At 52.7% G+C, this 16,535-nt stretch overlaps 1 protein-coding gene across 3 annotated transcripts; it reads right to left on the reverse strand.

Moving 5' to 3' along the window:
- Positions 1-1,241: 1,241 nt before the first annotated feature.
- On the reverse strand, positions 1,242-12,871 carry LOC103545535 (probable cystatin-16). 3 transcript variants are annotated; one of them, XM_070588980.1, is made up of 4 exons: positions 12,450-12,857; positions 11,163-11,273; positions 2,409-2,519; positions 1,242-1,427 (listed from the first exon to the last, which is right to left on the reverse strand). In XM_070588980.1, the coding sequence occupies exons 1-4, from the start codon at positions 12,840-12,842 to the stop codon at positions 1,353-1,355; spliced, it is 690 nt and encodes a 229-aa protein (XP_070445081.1). In that variant the 5' UTR covers positions 12,843-12,857; the 3' UTR covers positions 1,242-1,352. The 3 variants fall into 3 exon arrangements, with proteins under 3 accessions (XP_070445081.1, XP_070445083.1, XP_070445082.1); XM_070588982.1 differs by lacking the exons at positions 11,163-11,273; positions 12,450-12,857 and adding an exon at positions 5,366-5,723; XM_070588981.1 differs by lacking the exons at positions 1,242-1,427; positions 2,409-2,519 and adding an exon at positions 9,167-9,348 and having other exon boundaries at positions 12,450-12,871.
- Between the last annotated feature and the right edge of the window lie 3,664 nt (positions 12,872-16,535).

Here is a 16,535-nt window from a genome sequence, read left to right on the forward strand (position 1 = left end):
AAGAGCAGGACCCCAGGACTGCCTGATGTGAAATGGGAGCTGGAAGTGACACAGCTGCCAACTGCGAGGAATGCCACCTAGTGCTCAGGGAGGGCTGGCTATCTGTGACCCATGAACAGTGGCTTGACCTCTTGGAACCTGAGTGCTCTCATAGCCAAGGTGGGCAATAGGCCAGCTTTGCTGGTAACACAGACAAGCCCTTGTAAGTTTATATATGCTCCTATCAAAGTGCTGGGACTTGACACAAACTCTACTCATAGACAGGTCAAAAGAACCAAGACTTTGGCTGTGCCCAGGGGAGGCGTCCCCAACTTGGGGAATTTTGTCCCATCAGCACTTATGGCCTCTTCACAAGAACTGGTTAAACAGGAAACAGGCAGACTGTCAACCAGAGACACTCAAACCAGATCTCCAGGGACCTAGGAGGAGCAGGGGAACCCCTCAGATCTCCCCTCTCAAGTATTCCCCAGGTGGCATGGCCACAGCCTCACTGTCCCAGTCATTCCCCATACCCTCCATGCCCTCCATCTCTCTGTCCCTCCAGGGCTGCTCCCCACCAGGACCCAAGAAGAGAGAGCTGCTCATCAGGTTGGGTGTCTGTCACCATGGTGCCTGTCCCAGGGGGAGTGATTGGTGTTGGTGGCCAAGGAGGCCAGGTTGGGCCCTGATAGGGGAATAAATGGCTCGGGGAGCAGGTGGGGACGTGGTGACTGGAGCTGCCAAATTCTGAGCCATCCCTGCAGTCCCTGGAGGAGACATCCTCATCAGTCAGGCCTCCTGGAGCAGATGCCCCTGATGGGGCCCAAGAGGGCAGAGCCTTCTCTCAGTTCCAGTTGCCCACCTACCACCCGTGTGTCTGGGTGTAGCCCACCTGGAGAAGCACCACCCACTGTGAGTCTGGCCCCAGACACGGAAGCGGAGGGGATGTGGGTGGCTGTTCCCCAACAGAATTGTCTGCATTCCTTTCAAGAGAAATGGATGAAGGGCAAGGGGGGATTGGAGATGAGTGAAGGAACAAATGGCAGAATGAATGAATGAGCACACAAACCATCCAGTGGGGCCCTGCCAGAACCAGTAAGGGCAGCCTCACACCAACTGGGGGGTTTGCTTTACTCAACGCTCTGCACCTGCAGCCAAGGTAAGTGCTAGAATGATAAATTCCCCACCACTTGTCGCCGGCAGTGACATTCGTGGAGAATAAACGACCCGGGAGAGTGGAAAGCTGACAGGGACACAGGAAGTGCTCTCAGATGCCTTTATTCCCCCTGCCGCTGCACAGACCTTTGACTGTCACCCTCCAGCAGAAAAGGAACTTCTGCCTTGAGAAGCCAGGGGCTCCTTGCCTGCCTTTCCTACACACAGGTGCTGTTCAGGAGGGTGAACTGGGAAAACCAGGGTCGAGCATCCACAATGAAAGTGCAGCCCACCTGGAAAAAAAGTAATCATATGACGGAAATCAGGACAATGCGACACTGAGAGCACTTAGCGTGAAGGACTGAATAGGAGCTCGAGAGCCATCAAAAACTACAAGAGGGAAGAAAGGAGAAACAGCAACCTGGGGCAGGGCTTGAGAAGCTCAAGGCCCCACCAGGGTGATGGGCAGGGGTTGCTGGATCCGCCCGCCCAGGACAGGGGCTCCTGAGAGGGTGCCTGGTGGGGCCACCGCCTGCCTCTCAGGGGTCCTGCCGGGGGCACGAGATGCTCCACGAAGGACCCCCGGTCCGTGAGTTCTGAGGGAGCCGGCACACTGCCCAGGAGACAGTCCAGCTGAGCGCCACACAGTCAACGACAGTGGCAAACCCGCCCCAGGGGAGGCTGCCCCCAAGGCCGCGTCTGTGGGGCAGACCACTCCCACCGAGGGCATCACCCTGACTAAGGCCTTCCCCAAGGTCCCAGCCCCGTGGACCAGGTGTCAGCTCATAGGGCGATGACAGGAGGACGCAGACAGACCAGACATGGCCTTGCAGCCCTGAGACCAGAGGGAAAGGTGAGATGACCCGACAAACCACACAGTCCTTCAACCCAAATCACAGGCCCAAAGGAGCAGGGAGGCCCACAGGGAGAGCATCCTCTGCCTGAAGCCTGAGGTCTCAGGCAGCTTTGAGGCTGGGACCTGGGGGAGCGCTCCCTCCAGGCGGGAAGGTCACGTGGGGTCTGCAGGGTGTCTCTGCTCAGCCAGCCAGCTGTGAACACAGGCTCAGTCCACTGCTCTGCTGGAAGCAGCCCTATCTGCTCAGAATGGCCCCCTCCCTCCAGTGGAAGCCCCGGGACCTCAGGGAGAGGGGCCAGGCCCCCGCTCTGCCCAGGCTGTCCTTGATGATTCTCCAGTCTCCTCCCCAGGCCCTCCTTGATACTATTTTTCATTCACAGAAGATCCGTGATGCTTTGGGTGGATCGTGTTCTCCCACCTGTTTCTCTTCTGGGCCTTCTTGCAAGGGGCAGTTGTCAATGTCTTCATCGTGTTTCTTACAGATCGTGCGGCCCATCTGCAAGTCCATTAGATAGATCCAAGTAAGATGCTGTCAGGAAGCAATTGGAGAAATTACTGGGAAATACTTTGCCATAATGAGAAAAACACAGAGAACCAAATAGAAAAGTGGGCAAAAGACGTGAATGTGCGTATGCCTATAAATAGGGATAAACATATCTGCAATTTCTCTTATTTTTCTTATTGTTAATTTATTTATTATTTTGCTTTTTCCTCTTAATTCTCCATTTCTCTTACAAAATCATGTCTATGTGTGCGCCTACAGCATGTGCTGGAATCCTCCCCGCCGCTCTCCTCCTGTGGCCGATACCTGGCGGTCACATGGACAGTGCCGTGAACACACAGGGTGGCACGTTCACGGGACTTGAGCTCCAGGCACTGAGCCCGCACACGCTAAGCCAGCCCTGATGGCGTGACCGCTCTCTGAATCCACGCTGGAGCAGCGCCCGCCAGACACAGCGAGCACACGGAGCGGCACCGTCGATGGGCAGCAGGACGAGGGGCGGGGCGGTGCACCGAGCAGCCATCAGAGCGGGGCTGTCCCTTCCAGGGGAAGCACCTCGACCAGGAGGTGGGGGGTCCCGGGGGCTCGGAGCACTCGGTCTCTACCTGTGGGAAATGGCTGCATGCACGGGCTCCTCCCGCAATCTTTCGTCGAGGAGCATATTTATGAATCAGGCGCTGTTTCGTGAGTTTATTAGGTTTCGATCAGAACTTATGAAAAGGTGTGATTTCATTTCCCTAAATAGAAGTTCATAAAAGTTCGGGAAGAACTCAAACAGAGAGAGAAATCACCTTGAGGAGAAGCCCACCTCTACTGGGCTGACCTGGAATTGTTTGGAAAGCTGACTTGTTTGGAGCTCAGGAATTCTGCAACTGACACCTGACACCCACTCATGCCCCGACACACACCAACAACACCCCCCACGCACACGCGCACGCGCACGCCCAGCCCCCTGCAGTGTCCCCAGACCCCGAGGCAGGACCGCGGCTCAGGCATGGGCGGCAGCAGTGGCGTCGGTGCCCGAGGGGCTCTTGAGACTTCTCCAGGCCGAGAGCTGAGACGCAGCCCAAGGAGGGGCCGAGGTAAGGAAACGGGAAAGACCGAGGGACGCCGGTGCCCTGTGTGCAGATGGGGCCCCTCCCTTCTCTTCAGGAGTGTGGTGCGGACGTGGGCCCTGCGCCTCAGAGCCCTGGGGACATCACACCACCTCAGGGCTGCTCACTGGGGACCAGAATCCGGGCGTGTGCGGACTGACTCCTGGGTGACAGTCTATTCCATTCAGGTGAAGCAGGCAGTGTAAGAATAAACACCAGCGGGAAAGGTTTGCATAACCAGATCTAACGACACCTACATTGTATCAGGCCCAACCTCTTCCCTGCCCTTAGGACTCTATCCCCACTGCCTTCCACACCGTGCTGGGGGGTTCCCAGAATTGAAACCTGGTGTGTTCCGCCCAGATCTTTCCCCGCCACCAAACCTTACTCCATGTCTTTCAGTTGATAGAGTCACCCCTGGTCCATGTGCTCAGGGCACACACCTGTGGTCTGTCCTTGACCCTGCTCTTCTCTCCACACCCCACATCGACCTCCAAGCAGACTCAGAAGCCAGCGTTTCTTTTTTTGTTTGGGGGGATTTTTTTTTTTTTTCTGAGGAAGATTAGCCCTGAGCTAACATCTGTTGCCAATCTTCTTTTTTTTTTTCTCCCCAAAGCCCCGCAGTACATAGTCGTATATTCTACTTGTAGGTTCTTCCACTTCTTCTATGTGGGACATCACCTCAGCAAGGCTTGATGAGCCATGCTAGGTCCACCCCCAGGATCCAAACCAGCAAACCCCCGGCCGCCAAAACAGAGTGTGCGAACTTAACCACACAGCCACAGGGCTGGCCCCAAGAAGCCAGCATTTCTTGTACCTCCTAGTGACTAGGCGACCATCCCCTGCGTGCTGGTGTCAGCTTGCCCGCAGGTTGTGGAGCCCACTGCACCCACAGGGTCCAGAGAGATGATTGCTAAAGCACCTGAGTGACTCCCTCCCATGGGTGCCATTACTCTGAGACTGTCAGGCCTCCTGGGCACTCGGGGCTTGTCCTGGTCCAGGGGCCTCTCTGTGGCTGCTTGTCCTTCTTCTCCCCAAACCCCTACGTGGCTGGGTCCTTCCAGGAGTGTCCATCACACAACGGCCTTCTCTGACCACTCCCAAATTCCTCACCTCCCCACAGCCCTGAGGCCCTTCACTGACCCCTATTGTCCCAGTCTTCCACTGTTTCACTCATGAACTTGAGGTCTGTTTGCCTCTCGTCACCAGCATAATGGTTCCATGAGAACGTGTCTGTCTTCTCTGCCACCTCCTGCCCAGGCCCGGACCCACAGTGGCTGGGCAGTCAAGGCCACGGACTTCAGGCAGGAGCATCATCTCTGCATCCGGCCTGGCTGATGGGCCCCACGAGGCTCCCTGGAGCCCGGCCGCGGCCTGCAGTCAGCTCTCCTCTGGGATGCCTTTTCTCGTTGGGCTTCTGTCTGTCGGCTACCGCCTCTCTCTGTCTTTCTCATTACTGGTCTCTCTCTGCTGTTCTCGCGTCTCTCCACTCTCTCATATAGGACGCTGTTTTTCTCTCCACACACCACATCTGAATGTCTGACTTTAATGCTTTCCTTTCTGCTGTCCTGCCTTCCTCTCTACCCTGTTTTTCAAGGACTCTACTCATTAAGGAAACAAAAAGAAACTTGGGACACATCTGATGATATCCTGTATTCTTAAAAAATATTCACCAAGTTAGAACGCCCATTGCTGTTTCCTGCAGAACAAGGATTCGCGCCTCCCAGGCTTGGTTTTGGGGTGAACGTGGAGCCCCAGGGAGGGAAGAGAGCCACTCACCTCGCGCTGGCTTCGCCCCACCCACAGCAGCTTGTAGGCATACTCATCTGGCTGGGCTTGGTTGAACTGAAACTTGGCAAACTCCACACACATGCGGAAGAAGCTCGTGTTCTTACCGATGTCCACAAAGCCACATCTGTAGACGTGAGGCCCCAGCACAATGAGCGCCAGAAGCAGAGGCGCCCTCGAGAACATGCTGCCCGGTGTCAGCCCTGGAGGCCAGCGGCACACGGAGGGTGGGGTGTGGCTGCTATTGGGCCGCTCTCCACTGCTCCACATCCCACGCAGCCTGCCCCACAGAGGCCTTGAGCTGCTGACCAGCGCCTCTGTGCAGCCCCTCCTCCCTGCCCCCTACCTTGTCCCTCCCATCATCACCAAATGGTAGGCAGAGCAGGGGTCACATTTTCCACTCCCTTGTCACATAAGCCTTTGACCTAGGGACATGCCAGCAACACACTCTGTTCCTTGCACATTTCCAAGGCTGCCTCCTGGTGCCCTAGCCCGACCCTGATAGGGCCTGGGGATGGGGGGAGTCATGAGCCCATTTGCTTGCCCTCGTGGCAGTGCAGCCCAGGACTGGCAGAGTCACGGGAATTCTTAAGAATACTGGTGAGTCCTGAGTCCTGGGGAGTTGAGGTAAAAACCAGGTCTACCTCTGACCTTGGCTGTAGCCCACGACCTCAGGGAGCATCAGGAGGGCACGGGGGGGTCAGCATCAAGGCTGGGGTACCATCCTCTAACCACCTCTGGCACCTGCTGACCTACTTGCCATGAGGCCTGGCTGTGCTTGGCAAGGGAGAGAGGGGTTTCTAACATCCTGAGGTGGGCAGAGAGAATGTCCAGGAGCAGAGGGAAGCTAGTCCGAGGCAGGACTCTGCTGGAATGGCCGTGAACAGCAACCACGGGCATGAGGTGTCAGGGCGGGGAAGGGCAGCCCTGCCTAGCCCAGCTGACATGCATTCTCATGCAGCTCTGCCACAGTCTGGTCCCATGACCTTTGCCGCGTCGCCGTGTCAGGTTCTTCTCAGAGGAACCGTGGTACCAATGCGTGACCTGCCTGGTGCGTGAACAAGGCAAGGGGAGCGGGCAGGCCAGGAAAGTGCGACATGCTGCCCGCATGCATGACGACACTCTACTCTACAATGATTTTCCCACCTGGAGCCTGGGGAACACGGACACCTGTACACTAATGGAGGTCCCAGAAAGGAGGCGGGGCCCGGGCCTCAGCCGTGGGGAAGGACAGGCCCCGGGCTAGCACAGGAAGAGAAGGGAGTGTAGACGGAATAGAGGACACCCTTGCGCCTACCTGCCCACCTGCTCCACCTGCACTGAGATTGCTTCTCCAACCCACGTGTTATTCAGAGAAGTGCGGCTGAGTTTGCAAACATTTTTCCTCTTAATGTCTGCCTGCACCTCGCTGTGGCTGGAGAGCCTATTCTATGTGACATCAGTTCTCTGGAATTCATTAAGATTTGCTTTATGGATCAGAATCCACTCAATACGGACAAATGTGCTATCAGCTCAAAAGAATGCACGTTCTGCAGCATGGGTGAATATTCTGCCGGGCTGTTAGGAATTCGTCAAATGAACGCTTGTTAAGTGGAGCACAGAGCGCCTGATGGCTGGCGAGTCTGGGTTCAACAGTGGACCACAAGAGAAACGAAAACAGAGAAGGTTATTACTCACAAGCCCTGGAGGAAGTCCACGGCACACGGCGAGGAGCCACGCAGGAAAGTCAAGGCAGAGCGTAGACGGGGAGAGGCGGGGCCTGCGGACACGCCTTTATTAGTGTCCACAGGTGGGGTCCCCGGTAAGGCAGATCAGTCAATCCAAACCCAAAGAGCGGCGCTTCCATGAGCTCCACAGGCGTCTTTTCTAGGGGCACAGCGGAAGCCCACGGAGGCAGGGGAGGCTGCTGGGAGGCTGCCCGGGACCTCCCATGTGCTGTGACTCTGCCGGCTGCTGTCCAGGGCGTGTGCTTGCACGAGGGTCCTGGGTCAGTTTCAGGTCCCTGCGGGCCACTTGGCCACACGAGGTGGATGCTGAGGCAGCATTACCATGGAATAGCTTAGCTCAACATTTGACAGTAACCAAAAATCAGATTTGTTAAATGGACTCCTCACTTCTGTGTGTATCTTCTGACTTTGACCTTGGAGGCTCTATCAGTTCCTGAGAGCTGCTCTAAGGTCACCCAGGCTCTCCCTCAGGCCCTGGGAAGTGCTGCTCCTCTTATCTTGACACCATGAATAGAACTATTGTAACCCCCCATAAAGAAGCAAAACTGTGGCCTTCGGTTCCCAAAAGACTATGTTTCTAGTTACAGCTCCAACCAGCAGACAGGCCACAGTCAGAATGGGGCACCTCCATCCGTGCCCTGGGCCCCAACAGGAAGGAGCCTCCTGGAATCGGCAGGGGAGCATTTGAAATCAGCCAGAGTCTGCACCCTAATGCTGAGGGTCCTGGCACGAACATGGGGAACAATTGCAAAGCCCCCTGGTGCACGTAAGGTGCATCTGAGATCAAACCAGAGCAAATTGAAAAGAGCAAGAACCCAGGCCTTCCCGATGGAAGTGGGAGTTGGGTTGAAGGTGTCTACCTGTGAGCAGCACGGACTAGCACTCAGGGAGGGTCTGGCTGTGTCCTTTACCAGCACGGGACCCATGAACAATGGCTCGATCCCACTTGCACTCAAGCCAAGGGCAGATTATCGGCCAGCTTTAGTGACCACACACACGCCATTGTAAGTTTGTATATGCCCCGATCAAACAGCAGGGAGATGCTAGAAATCCTACACGCAACTGGTCAAAGGACCAAAGCAGGCTCAGGCCAAAGTCTCTGTGCTGGGCCCAATGGGGCTGTCCACAGCTGTGCAGGGAAATCTATCTCAGTAGTACTTACAGCCACATCGTGGGAATAAATCAGTCAGGAAAGGGGCAGACTTTCAACCAGGGACACTCAAACCAGAACCCCAGGGACCCAGGAGGAGCAGAGGAACGCCTCAGCTCTCCCTTCTCAAGTATTCCCCCAGGTGGCATGGCCACGGCCTCACTGCCCAGTCATTCCCCATACCCTCCATGCCCTCCATCTCTCTGTCCCTCCAGGGCTGCTCCCCATCAGGACCCAAGAGGAGAGAGTTGCTCATCAGGGTGGGTGTCTGTCACCACGGTGCCTGTCCAAGCGGGAGTGATTGGTGTTGGTGGCCAAGGGGGCCAGGCTGAGCCCTCATGGGGGAATAAATGGCTCGGGGAGCAGGTGGGGACGTGGTGACTGGAGCTGCCAAATTCTGAGCCATCCCTGCAGTCCCTGGAGAAGACATCCTCATCAGTCAGGCCTCCTGGAGCAGATGCCCCTGATGGGGCCCAAGAGGGCAGAGCCTTCTCTCAGTTCCAGTTGCCCCCCACCACCTGTGTGTCTGGGTGTAGCCCACCTGGAGAAGCACCACCCACTGTGAGTCTGGCTCCAGACACGGAAGCGGAGGGGATGTGGGTGGCTGTTCCCCGACAGAATTGTCTGCATTCCTTTGGAGAGGAATGGATGAGGGGCATGGTGGGATTGGAGATGAGTGAAGGAACAAATGGCAGAATGAATGAATGAGCACACAAACCATCCAGTGGGGCCCTGCCAGAACCAGTAAGGGCAGCCTCACACCAACTGGGGGGTTTGCTTTACTCAACGCTCTGCACCTGCAGCCAAGGTAAGTGCTAGAATGATAAATTCCCCACCACTTGTCGCCGGCAGTGACATTCGTGGAGAATAAACGACCCGGGAGAGTGGAAAGCTGACAGGGACACAGGAAGTGCTCTCAGATGCCTTTATTCCCCCTGCCGCTGCACAGACCTTTGACTGTCACCCTCCAGCAGAAAAGGAACTTCTGCCTTGAGAAGCCAGCGGCTCCTTGCCTGCCTTTCCTACACACAGGTGCTGTTCAGGAGGGTGAACTGGGAAAACCAGGGTCGAGCATCCACAATGAAAGTGCAGCCCACCTGGAAAAAAAGTAATCATATGACGGAAATCAGGACAATGCGACACTGAGAGCACTTAGCGTGAAGGACTGAATAGGAGCTCGAGAGCCATCAAAAACTACAAGAGGGAAGAAAGGAGAAACAGCAACCTGGGGCAGGGCTTGAGAAGCTCAAGGCCCCACCAGGGTGATGGGCAGGGGTTGCTGGATCCGCCCACCCAGGACAGGGGCTCCTGAGAGGGTGCCTGGTGGGGCCACCGCCTGCCTCTCAGGGGTCCTGCCAGGGGCACGAGATGCTCCACGAAGGACCCCCGTCTCCGTGAGTTCTGAGGGAGTCGGCACACTGCCCAGGAGACAGTCCAGCTGAGCCCCACACAGTCAACGACAGTGGCAAACCCGCCCCAGGGGAGGCTGCCCCCAAGGCCGCGTCTGTGGGGCAGACCACTCCCACCGAGGGCATCACCCTGACTAAGGCCCTTCCCCAAGGTCCCAGCCCCGTGGACCAGGTGTCAGCTCATAGGGCAATGACAGGGGACGCAGACAGACCAGACATGGCCTTGCAGCCCTGAGACCAGAGGGAGAGGTGGGATGACCCAAGAAACCACACAGTCCTCCAACCCAAATCACAGGCCCAAAGGAGCAGGGAGGCCCACGGGGAGAGCATCCTCTGCCTGAAGCCTGAGGTCTCAGGCAGCTTTGAGGCTGGGACCTGGGGGAGCGCTCCCTCCAGGCGGGAAGGTCACGTGGGGTCTGCAGGGTGTCTCTGCTCAGCCAGCCAGCTGTGAACACAGGCTCAGTCCACTGCTCTGCTGGAAGCAGCCCTATCTGCTCAGAATGCCCCCCCTCCCTCCAGCGCAAGCCCCAGGACCTCAGGGAGAGGGGCCAGGCCCCCGCTCTGCCCAGGCCGTCCTTGATGATTCTCCAGTCTCCTCCCCAGGCCTGCTGTTAGATAATAGAAAATATATATTGGTTTCTGCCACAGTAGCTGGCACAGAGCTCCTAAAACCCTCATAAATTCCTAGGTAGTAAGAACACCAGGGGCATGTCTTGTTCTCATGAAGTGACTCTGGGTGGGCTGCTGGTTGGCTCCTGGATGGGGGCTGGTCACCAGAAAGACTAAGCCAAGATTAGAACCTGGAATTCAGCCTCAGTCCTCATCCTCCAGAGAGAGGAGAGGAGCTGGAAACGGAGCTAATAATTGACTGCGCCTACATGAGGAAGCCTCCGTAAAAATCCCACCCGCAGGGGTTTCAGGGAGCTCCCAGGTGGTGAACACACCCACACAGGGAGGGTCTGGCACCCCCTGTGCACAGGGACACCAGCTCCCGTGCTTGGGAGCCTCCCAGACCTCGCCCTGTGCATCTCTTCACCTGGTCATGCAGCTGTCTCCTGTATTGTATCCTTCAATGAACTGGTAAAAGTACATAAGTGTTTCCCCGAGTTCTGTGAGCTGCTCTAGCAAATTAATCCAACCTGCGGAGGGGTCATGGGAACCTCTGGTGTGTAGCCAAACTGGACAGATGTCGTGGGGAACCTGAGGACCGGCTACTTGTGATTGGTATCTGAATGGCGGGGGAGCGGCAGTCTTGTGGGACTGAGCCCTTAACCTGAGGGATCGGATGGTGTCTCCAGGTAGAGAGCTGATGTCACAGGGAATCACTTGGTGGGAGAAAGACCCCAACACACTTGGGGACCTGAAGTGTCCAGAGCCAAGTGTTCTGTGCGAGGAGTAAGGAGGTACACGGGAGGACTGTAGGTTTTCTAAGACGCCTTCCTTCACATTACATTTTGTTCCCAGAAGGTTCATGACACTTTGGGTTGATTTTATTTTCAAACCTTTTTCTCTCCTGGGCCTTCTTGCAAGGGGCAGTTGTCAATGTCTTCAACGTGTTTTTCACACGTCGTGCGGCCCATCTCCAAGTCCATCAGATAGATCATGGTCCACCTCTGTGACGAAGAAATTGTAAAACAGCTGCTAAATATTTGCTTTTCACGAATGAGGCAGAGAATCAGGTAGAAAAGTGGGCAAAAGACTAGAACATGCATGTAAATAGCATATACAAATCGTGTGCAATTTCTCTATAAGCAAATAATGCACAGAAAGGTGTCCCTGCATGCGCCTACAGCATGCGCTGGAATCCTCCCCGCCGCTCTCCTCCTGCGGCCGATACCTGGCGGTCACGTGGACGGTGCCGTGAACACACAGGGTGGCACGTTCACGGGACTTGAGCTCCAGGCACTGCACCCGCACACGCTAAGCCAACCCTGATGGCGTGACCGCTCTCTGAATCCACGCTGGAGCAGCGCCCGCCAGACACAGCGAGCACACGGAGAGGGGCCGTTGATGGGCAGCAGGACGAGGGGCGGGGCAGCGCACCGAGCAGCCATCAGAGCGGGGCTGTCCTTTCTGGGAGAAGCACTCGACCAGGATGTAGGGGGTCCCGAGGGCTGGGAGCACTCGGTCTCTACCCGTGGGAAATAGCTGCATGCACGGGCTCCTCCCGCAGTCTTTTGTCGAGGTGCATATTTATGAATCAGGCGCTGTTTCGTGAGTTTACTAGGTTTCGATAAGAACTTATTAAAAGGTGTGATTTCATTTCCCTAAATAGAAGTTCATAAAAGTTCGGGAAGAACTCAAACAGAGAGAGAAATCACCTTGAGGAGAAGCCCACCTCTACTAGGCTGACCTGGAATTGTCTGGAAAGCTGACTTGTTTGAAGCTCAGGAATTCTGCAACTGACACCTGACACCCACTCATGCCCCGACACACACCAACAACACCCCCCACGCACACGCGCACGCCCAGCCCCCTGCAGCGTCCCCAGACCCCGAGGCAGGACCCCGGCTCAGGCGGGGGCAGCAGCAGTGGCCTCGATGCCCGAGGGGCTCTTGGAACCTCTCCGGGCCCAGGGCTGAGATGCAGCCCAAGGAGGGGCCGAGGTCAGGAAACGGGAAAGACCGAGGGACGCCGGTGCCCTGTGTGCAGATGGGGCCCCTCCCGTCTCTTCAGGAGTGTGGTGCGGACGTGGGCCCTGCGCCTCAGAGCCCTGCGGACATCACACCGCCTCAGGGCTGCTCAGTGGGGACCGGAATCCGGGCGTGGGCGGACTGACTGCCACTTACCTTTTGCTGCGCTCGCCGGACCTCCAGCAGCCTGTATGCATTCATTTCCATATTGTCGTCATTGAACCGAGCCACGGCAAACTCCACAGATGCCACAAAATAATCGTGCTTCTTATAAATGTTTACAAATTCCTTTTGAATAGTCCAGACATGAGTGCCCAGCACAATGAGCCCTAGAAACAGCGGCACCTTCAGGAACATGCTGTCCAGCGTCAGCACAGAGGGCTGGCCACGCGCGGGGAAGCAGGGTGGCAGCTCCTGCGCAGCAGCCCTCCGTAGCTCCGCAACCCACACAGCCCTGCCCCGCGGAGGCCCTGAGCTGCTGACCCGTCCTCTTAGACTGGTGCGTCTGTCCAGCCCCTTCTCTCCATCCCCCTGCCTTGTCTCTCCCATTGTCACCAAACAGAAGGCAGAACAGGGGGCCACGTTTTCCACCCACTTGTCACAAAAATCTTGGATGCAAGGTAACGCATGCACACGCTCGGATCCTGCACATTTCCGGGACGGTTTGCCTGAGCTGCATCCTGACAGTTTCCCTCCTGCCGCGGCGGCCCGACTCCTGCAGGGCCTGCGGGCCCCTCGCTCGCCCTCCCCAGTACAGGGATGCCCAGAAGCCCATGCCGGGTGGGGGTGGGGGGTTGCGGAGGCCAAGGCCGAGCCTGCCTGTGACCTTGGCTGCAGCCCACACCCCAGCCGGCCCAGGGAGTACAAGGTGTGTGGCCAGCAATGCGGGGCCGGGGAGGCTCCCTCTCACCTTCGCCCTGGCCCTGCTCCTCCAGAAGCCACATCTGACCGTCCCCTCCCGGCCTGACATGCCTGTGATTAGTTTCTCTCACTTTAAAACGTGGCTTCACTTGCACCGCGACTTCTTTCTTCACCTGGGGCTATTACAGCTGTATTCACTTCTAACCGTAATCGATTTTCTAATTGTTTTTTCCCTTATTGGCTTCCCGCTCAAGTCCACCATAGGCAGAGAACATCCTTTCTATTATTTCTCCTCTTTGAAATTTGTTGAGATTTGTTTTATTGCCCAGAATACGGCCAGTATTCTATATGTTTTTGAAAAGAATGTGTATGCTGCATTTTTTAGGTGCACGGTTAGCTGTCTATGTACCTCAGTATGCCATTTTGTTCAAATATTACATACATTTATCCTTTTTACTTTTTTCATTTTATTGAGTTTGCTTTGGTTTGGTTTGGGTTTGGGTCTTCTTTTCTGTCAGTTACTGGGAGATTTATTAAAATCTCTCACTATGAGGGGCTGGCCCGGTAGCGTGGTGGTTAGTTTGCATGCTCTGCTTTGGAGGCCTGGGGTTCCTGGGTTTGGATCCCAGGCGCAAATGTACACATCACTCATCAAGCCATATTGTGGCAGCGTTCCACATACAAAATAGAGGAAGATTGGCATAGATGTTAGCGCAGCAACAATCTTCCTCAAGCAAACAGAGGAACATTGGCAACAGATATTAGCTCAGGGCCAATCTTCCTCACCAAAAAAAAAAAAAATCACCTCACTATGTCTTCTATGATTGCCTATTCTTTTTTTAATGGGAATTAAATTTTTTTTTTAAATTCACTTATTCTTTTTTATTGCAGTAACATTGATTTATAACATTATGTAAATTTCGAGTGTACATCATTATATTTCAATGTCTGTGTAGATTACTTCATGTTTACCACCCAAAGACTAATTACAGTCCATCATTGTACATATGCACCTAATCACCCCTTTTGCTCTACTCTCTCGCCTCTTCTCCCTCTGGTAACCACCAAGCCAATCTCTGTCTTTATGTGTTTGTTTGTTATTGTTTTTATCTTCTATTTATGACTGAGATCATACAGTATTTGACTTTCTCCCTCCGACTTATTTTGCTTAAAATAGTGCCATCGAGGGCCATCCATGTTGTCACAAATGGCCAGATTTCATCCTTTTTATGGCTGAGTAGTATTCCATTGTGTATATATACCCCATCTTCTTTATGCATTTGTCCCTTGATGGGCACCTAGGTTGCTTCCAAGTCTTGGCTGTGATGAATGATGCTGCAATGATCAGAGGGATACATATATCTTTGTGCATTCTTGTTTTCGTGGTCTTTGGATAAATACCCAGCAGTGGAATAGCTGGATCATATGGTAGATCTATTCTTAATTTTTTGAGGAATGTCTATACTGTTTTCCATAGTGGCTGCACCAGTTTGCACTCCCACCAGCAGTGTATGAGGGTTCCTTCCTCTCCACATCCTCTCTAACACTTATTGTTTCCTGTCTTGTTAATTATAGCTGATGGGCATGAAGTGACATCATTGTAGTTTTAATTTGCGTTTCCGTAATAGTTAGAGATGTTGAGCATCTTTTCATATGTCTATTGACCATCTGTATATCTTCTTTGGAAAAATGTCTTTTCAGATCTTTTGCCCATTTTTTAATTGGGTTACTAGTTATTTTGTTGTTGAGATATATGAGTTCTTTATATATTTTGGATATTAACCCCTTATCAGATATATGGTTTGAAAATTTCTAATCCCAATTGTTAGTTGTCTTTTTGTTTTGTTGATGTTGCCTTTGCTGTGCAGGAGCTTTTCAGTTTGATGTAGTCCCATTTGTTTATTTTTTCTATTGTTTGCCTTATCCCGATCAGACATGATACTTGAAAATATGCCGCTAAGACTGATGTCAAAGAGCATACTGCCTATGTTTTCTTCTAGAAGTTTCGTGGTTTCAGGTCTTACATTCAAGTCTTTAATCCATTTTGAGTTGATTTTTGTGCATGGTGTAAGATAATGGTCCACTTTCATTCTTTTGCATATAGCTGTCCAGTTTTCCCAACACCATTTATTGAAGAGACTTTCCTTTCTCCATTGTATGTTTTTGGCTCCATTGTAGAAAATTAGCTGTCCCTAGATGCATGGGTTTATTTCTGGGCTCTCAATTCTGTTCCATTGATCTGTGTGTCTGTTTTTGTGCCAGTACCGTGCTGTTTTGATTATTATGGCTTTGTAGTATATTTTGAAATCAAGGAGTGTGATACCTCCAGCTTTGTTCTTTTTTCTCAGGGTTTCTTTGGCTATTCGGGATCTTTTGTTGTTCCAAATAAATTTTAGGATTCTTTGTTCTATTTCTGTGAAAAATGATATTGGCACTTTGATAGGGATTACATTGAATCTGTAGGTTGCTTTAGGAAGTATGGATATTTTAACTATGCAAATTCTTCCAATCCAAGAGCACAGAATATCTTTCCATTTCTTTGTGTCTTCTTCGATTTCTTTCAACAATGTCTTATAGTTTTCAGTGTACAGGTCTTTCACCTCTTTTGTTAAGTTTATTCCTAGGTATTTTATTATTTTTGTTGCAATTGTAAATGGGATTGTATTCTTAATTTCTCTTTCTGCTACTTTGTTGTTAGTGTATAGAAACGGGACTGATTTTTTTATGTTGATTTTGTATCCTGCAACTGTACTGTATTCATTTATTATTTCTAAAAGTTTTTACTGGATTCTATAGGGTTCTCTATATATAAAATCATGTCATCTGCAAATAGTGACAGTTTCAATTCTTCCTTTCCAATCTGGATCCCTTTTATTTCTTTTTCTTGCCTGATTGCTCCGGCTAGAACTTCCAATACTATGTTAAATGAGTAGTGAAAGTGGGCATCCTTGTCAGGTTCCTGTTCTTAGAGGGATGGCTTTCAGTTTTTCTCCATTGAGAATGATTTTAGCTGTAGCCTTATCATATATGAGCTTTATTATGTTGAGGTACTTTCCTTCTACACCCATTTTATTCAGGGTTTTTATCATAAATGGGTGGTGTATCTTGCCAAATGCTTTCTCTGCATCTATTGAGATGATCATGTGATTTTTATTCTTCATTTTGTTAATGTGTTATATCATGTTGATTGATTTGCAGATGTTGGACCATCCCTGCATTCCTGGAATAAATCCCACTTGATCATTGTACATGATCTTTTTAATGTATTGTTGTATTCGATTTTCTAGTATTTTGTTGAGATTTTTTTTTTTTTTTTTGAGGAAGATTAGTCCTGAGCGAACTGCTGCCAATCCTCCTCTTTTTGCTGAGGAAGACTGGCCC

Source organism: Equus przewalskii, chromosome 21, assembly GCF_037783145.1.
Source record: "Equus przewalskii isolate Varuska chromosome 21, EquPr2, whole genome shotgun sequence".
Taxonomy (NCBI): Eukaryota; Metazoa; Chordata; class Mammalia; order Perissodactyla; family Equidae; genus Equus; species Equus przewalskii.

Excerpts from the sequence above, each read along its gene's own strand:
- LOC103545535 (XM_070588980.1), bottom strand. The coding sequence starts at position 12,842 with ATGGGAGAGACAAGGCAGGGGGATGGAGAGAAGGGGCTGGACAGACGC. Across the intron at positions 2,520-11,162 it reads AAGGCCCAGGAGAGAAAAAG|CATCTTACTTGGATCTATCT; the intron begins GTTTGAAAATAA and ends GCTTCCTGACAG. Across the intron at positions 1,428-2,408 it reads AAGGCCCAGAAGAGAAACAG|GTGGGCTGCACTTTCATTGT; the intron begins GTGGGAGAACAC and ends CTTTTTTTCCAG.